The following is a 12,241-nucleotide window of genomic DNA, read 5'->3' on the forward strand; positions in this document are numbered from 1 at the left end:
AAAATTTCCTTTCTGCTCCTTTTTCTTTTCTTTTCTTTTCCTTTCTTTTTGTCCAAGCTATGGTAGCAAAAGCATGATTTCAATCAAAAGAAAAAGATGCATCAAGATCTAATTCATAAATTTGGCCAACCCATGTGATAAAACTTTAGGTAACCAATAGATCTAGCTTTTTCTCTAACTACTACTACTACTGCTTATACTTTTCCCAAGCAAAGTACCCAAAAAGTGAAGTCAATTTTTAGGTGGTCCAAAATGCCTTTTATCATATGATGCTCACATGCCCCAGCGGCCAGCAGACAGACAAAAGAAAAGGGCTTTACAAAACAAACAAATCTGTTTTCTCATTCAATTTTCAGTAGCTTCTTTATCTTGGGAATATCAGATAATGCTTGAGACCCATGCTTCTTAATTCTTACCCTGTGATTTCCCAGTTCACCACCTCTAACTCTCATTTAAAATTTTTTTAAAAAAAAATATTTTCTTTTAAAATCTTTCCTTTTGAATATTCATGAGCATAGTGAAATAAACAATAATTTTTTTAAAAAAATTAATACTGTTTATCACCATTGGTGATAAAGCATTGATATACATACCGTATTATTAATGCCACATCAATAGGGATCTCAATGGTGATAATTACTAAAGTAATACTATAGATATCATCTAATCTATTAAATTATTTAACAAGTATACATATATTATTATTTAATTGATTAATATATCAATATAACTTAAATATAGATAAGTCAATGAGATAAATATAATTAAATATAAATCAATCAAATAATAACATATATACAATCATAAATAACTTATAGATTAGGTAGTGCCTCAAGTATTTTTCAATTATTAATAGTGACAAATAGTAAAACTTATAATTTAATTCATAATTTAATGCACTTATTTCTATAAGTATATAAATCATTATTGATCCACCTCTTACAACTTATATTCAGAAATAATTTCGAGTAAAGTCTTAAAATTTATTTCGCATTCTTTACGCATACATATTGAAATCCAAAATTGTGCCTAAAAGAGAGTCTAATTCATATAACCAAGACCCACACAAAAAGGAAAGTGTAATGCTTTAAAAAAAAAAAAAAATTAAAGCAGAAAAACTAAGAAATGTGAAGTTGATTAAATAAGCTATCTGCTGAAGGGTCCCAATTAAAATGCCGACTAATCCAGCAATTAATGCTTTGATGGCTTTATATAGCTTTTAGACAGAAAACTTGAAGAATCATCATGGTGGTTAAAGAGAAATGAGTTTGGTAGATTGAATATAAATTTCAATTATTGTCCCCATGAGGAAAGGTCAATTGGTCAACAAATCAATTTAACCTAATCTACTACATGTGAAAATTAAACTCAGACTAGCATACCGAAATACCAACTCCAAATGTTTTTTTTTTTTTTTTTTTTTTTTTTGGTGTGCTAAGCTATCAATTAATTACACTTTTTTTCATATATAAATTATATATGATTTAGTTATGATTGCAGTTTATATATGGGTAAACAATATATGTGTATTTTATAATTTATAGAGTAAGCATCATGGAATGGAATGATTAAACAAAAGAGTAAGCATCATGGAAAATATAATGTAATGGATTAATATATTGACAATAATTATTACGTTGTTTTAAGATAATCAATCAATTTAGAACACGTGGTTGTTTTCAAAAAGTCTTTAACAAACAAATAGCATCATGGAGATGCTTTTCAAAAAAATAAAATAAAAAAGCATCATGGAGATTGCTCAATTGCACTGCTTACTCCAATGAATATTTCAATAATGTTATGTCTTGGATGCTGGCTCTAACACCAAGTTTTAACTTTAAGGATATTAAAAAAAGGAAAAAGGGGCCTTTCAGGATAATTACAAGAATTTAGAGTAGTTTTGGTTTTAGATTATTTTTAAATATTGCAATTGAGATTTTCAAATTATAATTTATTGCAAATTGATTTTATTTATGCCTATTTAATTTTATAACAATTACATTTAGATTCCACGTTTTTAAAAATCATTATTAACCTTTTTTCAAGTTTTCTATTTTTATCAAAATAGCTCCATTATCATTTTTTTATGTTAATTTTTACAAGTTACAGATATACAAATTAGCATTTTGTAATACAAAAATACAATTTATGGTTTTTAACTGTGAATATTAACTGCTAAAACTATTAAATGGGGTTTAAATGATAATTTTCAAAATTATAAGATTAAGATATAGCTGTAATTAAGATAAAACTGAATGAATCTAAAAAAATTTTAATTTCTAAACTTTTTTAATAGTTGAATTAATGATTCTATGTAATTCATCACAACTATTTCAAGTTGATAACTTCAATTGCAATGTAACAAAAATGAAAGTTTAAAATGTAAGTGTGGTAAATTACAAATACTGAAGTGCAATTATGTTTTAATTTTAAGATTGAGTTCTCTAACTTTCATGTTATAAGTATATTGTAAATCTCTTAATATTGAGATTTATGTTAGTGTCCCTTCTAACAAAATGGGTAATGGGTTTTCCATGACTTGCTTTAAAGTTTTCACTACATGCTTATCATATTAAAAACAAATTTTGTATAATAAACATGGAAGTTCATTATAGCAAAATTATATTCTATATATATATATATATATATATATATATATATATATATATATATATATATATATATATATATATTTGTTATAATGAACCATATATATTATAAATGGGCATAATTTCTCTGCACAAAAAATTAAGATTTTCATAAAAATTATATATAATCTCAAAATCACACCCACAATAATATGGGTTTACATGCAATTAATATTGCTAACTATATATAAATATGATATATGTATAAAATCTTCATCAAATCAAATCCAATTAACCTTATTAAAGTAAAATTCATTGTTGATAACCATTGGATTCTCATCTAAACGATTCTCATCTAAACGATGAGATCCTGTCTATTAATAGAATTCAATGGCCATAAATGGTAAATTTTATTTTAATAAAGTAAAATAGATTTTATTTGAACCTTATTATATTTGTGTATATATGTATATATTCTCTTTCAAAATGATTCCAACTTATAAAAAGTAAAACAAACCAACAAAATTTATCACCGACAGTGATATAGACTATATATTTTTGGTAAGAAGCCTATCTTGAAATAACGTTTGGGATATATATATATATATATATATATATATTTTAAGTATAAGATAACTACACCTTAATACAAAAAACATTAATCATATGTGACATATATAACACAATATAAACAATACCCTATTATATCATAATTAATAATTATGAAAAATATTCTACTATATTTATAATTATAATGCTTTTTTTGTTGTGATAAAATAATTATAATGCTTTGAGTGATCCTAAAATGTGAAGTTTCCTTCCTATCCAGTATTTGAAATGAAGTCCACGATGCAATTATAGCTAGAATATTCATAAATCCAAATAATTCAAACCTACAATTGATTACTTGTCTTATCATGATAAGCTGCATGCATGGTTTCCAAAGGGTTTTTCACAACATGTAGTGACCACATTGACCAGACAAAATTAATATCATTATTTGTGTTAAAGACTTTGCACTAGTAACCCAATCATATTTTCATTTAGTCCTCCAACTTTTTCTTAATTGCATTGCCATTGTTATGTCCATGCATTCCATTGGTCGCCATTAAATAATTATTAGTTTGTTTTTTCACTTTACAGGGCATGCCTTGCTTCCAACAATCATTTTGCATTCCATAAGGAAACATGCAAGTATATATTACAAAACAGAAGTTTTGTCTTTACATATATAATTCATAAAAATATCTATACTCCATTGACTGTCCCTACAGTAAAATGGAGAAATTCAATGCCCACTTAACAAAAGGGGAACGACTTCATGCCTAGCAATCACTATTTATTTTTCCCAGAAAAAAAAAATAAAAAAATTAAAATTATTGTATTGGTGGTAAACGCAACAAAATACATATGTATATATAGTTTTTGACCATCGGAAGTATAGGATTTGAAACTCATGATTATTACATGAGAAAAACACTGAAATTTTTTGCTGGGTGAGCCCGAAGAAACCATATAGTATTTAGTTATATAAATTTTTTACGGTGCATATTTGGTTTGCACCATAGCAGAGGTGTTTAATTACAGAACATCATCGCCATCTTCCCTAATTTTTTAATATATGTTAGTCGTAGTTTTAAATGTTTATTTGTTGCCATTCTCTTAAAGTTGTCTCAATGTTCGTCATTTGTCTACTGGTTTTCTAAATTTCTTTTTTACATGTTTACCATTTTTTCTAATGGAATATATGCAAACATTAATTATATAGTTTTATGAGTTGGGTTTTCTATATTTAGGCTGATTGTTGCACTCTGTAGGATGAGTTTTTACAAGCGGTGTTCAAGGTTTTTGTGATGAGTTGAAGATATTTTCAAGTGGCATTTTAAGAAGGATCAAACAGTTAGGTATGGGGCCAACATAGACTAATAAATTTTTTAGGATAATATAGGATATATGTATTTTGCTATTTGCTCAATTAGGCTCATTTAATTTTTATTTAATCTAATTTTTTCATAAATAAAATGAAGCTTATTATTACTCTAAAATTATTATTATTATTATTATTAATTGTGTCATATTTGTTAGGCATTTGCGGTATCATCAGGTAATATATGAAAAGGGGAGGCCATTGTATAAATTCAGATTCCAGAATGGAACTGAAAATGACCATGGAAGTTCCAAAATGCCAACCACCCTACATGTGATTTTTTTTTTTTTTTTTTTTTTTTTGTGGTTATGTTAATTACAAAAGTATTGGAACGAACAAATCAAACATATGAATTCAATATATAGTATGGAAACTATAATTCAAGAATAGTCTAGCAACGCAAACTTTACATGCAAACCGATTTTACCTCCATCTGCCACTAGTTTTGCAGCTGTTACCAACCAGTGCCCTGGAGCATCATGAGGACCTCGCACAACCTCAGCTGTCTCCACAAATTTAAGCAACTTTGCCGATTGATTATGAAGAGGGGGACCCTCAGGATATACACCGGAATTGAGTTCAGCTGGTGTCTGTTTCTGAGGACCGGTTACTGTCTTCTGAGTGAATGTAAAAGTTGTGCTCAGATTTGTAAGGAAACTTGATTTGTGAGAGGATTCTGGAGCAGCAGCCCACTCTGTCTTTCGGATAGTACAGTTGGGTAAGTGGGTAAAAAGCAGACGGAGGTGAAGCATCGTCTTTGGCCACTTCCCTCTGCTAATAAGCTGAGCACCGGTTACAATATAGACACCGCTTGAATCTCCCTTCAACCAGTTAGGATCGTGCTTAACAACCTGTGTGCAAATATTTGAGTATCTTTTCCATTTGATAGGTTCCAAGAATTGATGATTAGACTCATAGTCATCAGAGCCTCGCCACTGGCATGGCCTTCTGCTTGTTTGATCCAATGAGACATTCATGGAATGCGGAAGGCTTGAGAGGTGCTGTACATGAAGTGCCAATTGATTGCATTTTTTCCCTTCCAAGTACAGTCGTAGGCCAACCACCGGTTTTTGAACCGTTGAAACCTAGAATGGCACAAAGTAGAATCTTAGAAATGCTGCAATAATACAAGAAGTCTATACTGAAACTTTATGGGATAATTTCAATTTGCAGTTGATTCAGTAAACCACAGCAAAGTCAAACAAAATTAAAGTAAAATATAAATTTCATCCAGATAATGAAAATTATACCTTGTCAAAACCAAAATATTGATTTTGGAGAGGGAAGAAGAACGTGATAATTTTATCTGATGAGAACTAAACACATCAAAGATAAACAGACTATTTCCCTTGTAGCCAAGTGGCACCTCTTCCTAGTTCCTTCACTAACAGGGTAAGGTTCCAGGTTAAGACCTAATGGAGTAGGTATTGGACCTTCATAAAGGGTAATAAGGGGTTGATGGAAGATAAGGATTAACCCAATAGTGTACACTAGTAATGCACCATCTTGGTTATTCAAATAGATTTAGGAAATATGATGCAGTAAGTGCATAAATTTCCAGCAGAATCAAATGCCAATTTCTTGCTTAATCTAACCACAGAGACACAGGGGCATGCGAAGAAGATTGTTCCAAATGATGTTAACCTAATTGCGTACAACTATAGCTCAAATTTTAGATATAAAACTTCAAACTCAAAAATAAAAACATTTTACAGAGCAACAGAAAAATAAATGAAGACAGACTTGATAGTTGTGTTAATTGTTATGTTACATATATACACAAATACCAGATATATATTATAGTTCTAAAGTAAAGAATATAATTGCTGATATGAACAGTAGTTGATATACAAGTTATAAACCTCAAATGATGCATTTCGCTCTTATCCCTCTTATCACCGATAAGAACAGTGGTTGATGACTTAAATAAAAGATGGCTAGAGCAATACCCACACACATACTCAAGAACTCAAACATCAGAATGATTTAACTAAGAGCGTTACGCCATTACATATATATGTAACTTAAAAAAATAAAAATAAAAAATAAAAAAAATAAAAAAAATAAAAACAAAAGAAAAAATAAAACTGAGTGACATTTTACTATTAATGTGACACATGAAGGCAATCACTTGCCAATAAGAAAACATCACTAAACATTTTATATTAATACAAAATGTCTAATTACAACTTCTACATATCCAATTTTGATTATAAAGGAGCCAATAAGAAGAGATGCTCCTTTAATTAATTAAACTTTGAAAGACAGTACCTAGCAAAAAGTCACCTACATGTATTGTACAGAAATGAAAAGATAAGATTAAAAAAGTAATATGTTGTCTAAAGACTGCTTGAGCATGGCAGTTTGTTCACAAGTAGAGAAATAGAAAGAGAGAGAGAGAGAGAGAGAGAGATAAACACCTGGGTCGGGCTGACATTAATTTTAGGACCCATGAAGCTGAATTGCAAGGCAGGGCAAACAGCTTTCTTTCTTTGATGTCGAAGAGGCAGCTCACAGAACATAGGTGCCCATTGCCTAGGAACTTGGAACTCCAAAAAGTACTGCAGATCCTCTAGAGGAGGCTTGTCTGAAAAGAAAGCCATTGACAATATAAATTTTAAGTCAAATAATGTTAAAGAGCCGCAACCTCAGCTTTAGAAGTCAATCCACTATTCTTTAGAAAATAAAATTTTTTGTAGGTGGTAAAGCTAATAAAGGAGTAAGGCTGAATCTATTCCTACCATAATATCCTATAATAACATCTTAATCTTGTATTCCATAATCACAATCCTCGCCAAAGTGTGTTTTTAACGGTTGAATTAGATAATTACTGCAGAAATAATTTTTCAAACTACAGTAATATTAAACTAAGGGAAAAGTTTCCTGGTGGATATGGGTGAACCATCATTATAAAAATCAATAATAATAGCACTTCATTTGTTGGCAAAGGACTTACAGCGTAAATACAAGTTAATTGCATGACTAAGATAGCCACTGCCTGGAATACCAGCAAGAAGAGAAGTGATAGGTACAAACTTAAAGAGGATAGCTTCTGGTTTAGTAGCCACTGTTTGGAGCCAACTGGAGTGGCTTTGCAAAAACACGTCCCCTCCTCTTTTTGAACAAATAATAGTGAGACCCTGTTCAAAGCTAAAATGTGAGAAAAACTACAAATGAACCAAAATGTTTGTTCATTATGTTCTAGTTGTTGAATTTTATCTTACATCCTTGCTCGATGTTTCTGTAATAGTGGTCAACTGCATGGTGTTTGACTGCAATATTCGATTAAAGACTTCCGGAACCTGTATAATGAATCAGACTCATAAACTAAATACATGTAAAACACTAATCCCCCAAAAAAAATATAAAAATAAAAAAAAGAAGCTAAACCTTGTGTTTGCCATCTCCAGTTTTCCTCTGCAGTAGGGAAGGGCTTCTACTGTCTGAGAAAAGAAAATCCCCAAGATCCTCCAAATGTCTTCTAAGATCAGCAGGAGGAATTGGTGATGAAGATTTTTGTCTAACACAAACTAAATCTTGACCTCCAACAGCCATCCCTACTATTATGTGAGTTCCATATGACTGGATAAACCTGCCTAATAAAAATTCGTCAGTATCACAACTACACCATCATCGTGCATACTCAATTTAATCTTCTTTGTATAACAAGGACTAGGACTTTAATTAGGGATCTAAAGTTTAAAAGCCGTAACAAAGCTAACTACCAGAGTAGAATAACTAAGACCCATGGGTTATTATGCTAGATCAGATTATACAGCTATAACAACCACCAGAAAGAACCCTGCCTAAGAAACCCAAAGAAATAATTGAGTACCAAGTACCAACAAAAATTTCCCTGAAACCTGGAAGACTTCTTCCTCTCTATCCATGCTACAGCTCAATCATCAAAACTTTATATTGCTTGAAGCAGTCTCTTAATATGATCTTTTTCATAACTTAGCATGATGCTTGTGACCGTTCTGCATATTATGTATGACAAGGTTGTCTTACTGTCCAAAGGACCAACGCAATAACTTTTACGGGATAGAAATATTGAACAAGTACCTAGACAATTCGGCTGGATCCCACTGGGATGGCACAGACTTCTTTACTTTGTCTTTTAGCACTAACGGCGACGAAGTAAGGTGCAAGTAGTACAACGAGATGAAGTAACCATCAAAAGCAAGATATTTGGTGTCTGCGGCATCATTAAACCAATCCCCACTTAATTCAAAAATGGCATTAAGATAGCCTGAAGGAACTTTTCCTTGAACAGAAGACTTTTGATTTAGTAACTCAGACATCTGCACAGAAACAATACAAACCCAGAACAAGAATTGCAACACAAGAATTAAAAATCAAAACACTACCAACATATTCTTTACAATCAACAATCAATTATATAGTCAGAATTTTGAGATCACTATTAATAACCAGTCAAGCAGTTGCTTACAGCTAATGAAATTCCTCTTCAACAAAGAACAATTTTTTTTCCATAATTTTTTCTATTATTATTTTTTCCCTATGTTTCACCCATTATTCAAATTAGAAACACAGAAAATCATGGAGTTCAACAATGTTCTGATGTTTTATCAGAAGACTGTCATATAAGTAACATTACTCCCCACTTTCTTTGACCCTCAATTCAGATGAGAATCAATGTACTACAGTAACTACCCAACTATTAACACAATCAAACAATTGAATTCGACCCAAATACATAGAGAAACACAGAAATGGTAATAAAGGGTAAACAAAACAAGATTTCAATTTAAAAAAAAAAAAAAAAGGAAAAAAGGAAGAAGAAAAAAAAAATTAACCTGATTGAATTCAAGAACATCAGACTTGAACCGAATCCGATCTCCCTTATCACAACGAATATCCTCAGAAACACCAGGAATCGGGAACCCACAACCAGTACCAGGAATCAAAATGTCCCTCTTCTTGGTCTCGTCAAGAACAACCAACCTTCCATTTCCACCACCACCATCCATTCCTTTAGCGAACTTCAACCTGAAATCACTGCTGAGATCAAACCCTTTTCCCAAAGCCTCCAAAGCCATCATATGGATAGGCTTCTCAGCGGCTGCAGCAGCAGCAAGCTCCTCTATCATTTTCATCCTCCTCCCAAAAACAACGTTTGTCGTCGTTTCAGATTCCAGAGCAGCCCATTAAAGAACCCCAAGTTCCTGTTTTTTTTTTTTTTTTTTTTTTTGAAGCAGGAAATTCCGGAATGAAAAAACGTTGGGTAGGTTGAGATTAGGAAGTAGAAAGAAAACGATGAATGGGAGAGAGACGTCTGAGAATGGAAAAAAGGTGGGTGTGTTTCTATTTTTTCTCCATTTTTTTTTTTGGGGGTCAAAATTCAAAACCCAAGATTTGACGTTATTCTATAAAGGCAGGAAAGGTGTTTGACGAAATGGCAAAGAGAGCAGTTGAATTTTCCGCTTCATAATAATCAAATTGAGTAAACAAGAATGGTCGGCCCGTAAAGGAAAATCAAAGCTTTTTTAAAAAGAAAAGAAAAAAAAAAAATTGGAGAAGAAGAAAATGGAACTGGGACCACGTGATATTGACTAATAACAGAGACGTGATGAGAAAGAAGAAGACCATGTTTGGCTGTTTGCTTCTTATTCATTTTTGTTTTTTTTGGTCCTCAGCCTTTAAAGTCAACCTTCGTTTGCCATTTTATATTATTTTTTGTCTACTTCCCTTTTAACCTTTTGTACCTACCGGTTACCATCCTCATTCGTTTTCACTGCCAGCCATTTACGACTCTTAGCTTTTTTTTTGTTAATAATTATAAATATTTTATTATTAGTTTTCTTCTTCTTTTTTTTTTATTATTATAATGTGAGGTAAGATTGTTCAACCAAATTTGAGTTTCAATTATTTTTTCATTGAATCAAACATACAAATACAATTTACGATTTTTAAATATTAGTTCAAAAGAAATAAATTGATAAATTAATATAATTTAAAAGTATAAATAAATGAATTCTAAAAAAGAAAAATAAAATTATTGACAGTATCATATTGGTTTGCAATTTCAAATGAAAAAAATGTCATATTGGTTCGGTCAATATTGCTTCATTGTTAAGATGATGATGTGGTGTTTTATCTGTTTGTCTATCTCAATAAGGACTATAGAGAGAAATTTTTTATAGTAATCCTTATATCATTGATTTAGGGTAATGAATTATTCATAATTAAATATTAACCAATTAATTCCTAAGGCTAGATTGTTTAGTTCACATCAGATATCATTATTGAGCCACATGAAACTTACAAGTAAGTTTTTCTCTTTAGGGACTCTTGGAATAGCAACAAAATATATCCCCAAAAACCTAATCTGCAGTTAAAATCATATCATAGACATTAAAAACTTATCAATTAAAATAATATATATATATATATATATATATATATAATTGATTTTCTAGGAACTATTTCAGCTTGTTATGAAGGAAATACCAATGTGAAAAATAGAATAGGGCATAAGGCTTTAAAAAATAATAAAAAATGATGTTTCAAATTGAAAATGGCCATCTCAAAAACCATGCTTTATTATTAGATTACTGATGTACCAAATAGACAAATTTGATGCTTTGTTAGTACACGTTTTAATTACTAATGCTCTAATTATAGGTAATTATTTATTTGGTAATGTGTGTGCGTGTTTAAGGTTGTTTTTAATTTCTATCTTTTAATTTATAACCTTTCAAAAATATAGTGTTTCGAAAATTTTTAGATTTTTTTATTTTTTAATAATTTATTAATGAGAAGTTTTAGTTACAATACTAAACGAACTCTATACAATTTTTTTTTATAAATTTATATTTTTATTCCTGTTTAAAATTACTATTATGGATATTTACTAATTAAACATATTTGTGCTCAGAAATATAGGATTGAACATCTTAAATATATTTAAAAGTATACAATCGAACACTTTTAGATATGAATATCTCAAATATATTTAAAAATATGTTACTAAATGTCTCAAATGCATTTGGAGAAATGCCTCCAAATGCGACTTAAACGTATTCAAAGATGAATATCTCAAATATGTTTAAAAGTATATAACTAAACATTTTAAATATGTTCAAACGTATATGACCAAATACCTTTAGTGATATTTATATTTTGGAACCCGAAACTCTAACGAATATATCTTTCTATTACTTAAAAGTGTTTTAATTGGAAAGAAAATTTTGTGAAATTTCCATAACTATCTATTTTTTCTAAAAGATTTGTGAAGAGTTTTCGTGGAGTAGTGTTTGATTTGTAAACAATTTGTGAAAAAAATATATATTTTTTTTTAGCTTAGTTAACACTCTTTTTAGTTATAAGAAATATTGTATAAAGTTATCTTATATTTTTTATATATTTAAAAGGTAGTATATAAAGAACCATAATATAGTTCTTTTAGAATTGTAAAAAGAATTTCTCTTCATTCATTTTAAAAGCTAAAATGTAATATCCCATCTCGAAAAATGCTTGAAATTTTGAAACCTTAATCGAATCTGACCAATTGGATCATTTGTAGATCCCGAGTTTGAATTTTTCTATAGTAAAGGTTTTGGTTTGACCGGTATACCATTATGTAGAGCTCATTAATATGATTTATAAACTGATGGTTTACTAAATTTCGAGTTTCAAATAAAAAGTTAAAATGCTGAAAAATTTTAAATATTAGCATTATACTAATGTCTAAACCAGTCCC

The 12,241-nt window shown here is 29.9% G+C and overlaps 1 protein-coding gene across 1 annotated transcript; it reads right to left on the reverse strand.

The window, feature by feature from the left end:
- Positions 1-4,841: 4,841 nt before the first annotated feature.
- Positions 4,842-9,983, reverse strand: LOC107422199 (MACPF domain-containing protein At1g14780). Its single transcript, XM_016031619.4, has 7 exons — positions 9,336-9,983; positions 8,581-8,819; positions 7,906-8,107; positions 7,740-7,817; positions 7,472-7,655; positions 6,936-7,102; positions 4,842-5,600 (listed from the first exon to the last, which is right to left on the reverse strand). Exons 1-7 carry the CDS (start codon positions 9,633-9,635, stop codon positions 4,896-4,898), a joined length of 1,875 nt encoding a protein of 624 aa, XP_015887105.2. The 5' UTR covers positions 9,636-9,983; the 3' UTR covers positions 4,842-4,895.
- Between the last annotated feature and the right edge of the window lie 2,258 nt (positions 9,984-12,241).

The sequence above is a fragment of the Ziziphus jujuba genome, chromosome 3, assembly GCF_031755915.1.
Source record: "Ziziphus jujuba cultivar Dongzao chromosome 3, ASM3175591v1".
Lineage (NCBI taxonomy): Eukaryota > Viridiplantae > Streptophyta > Magnoliopsida > Rosales > Rhamnaceae > Ziziphus > Ziziphus jujuba.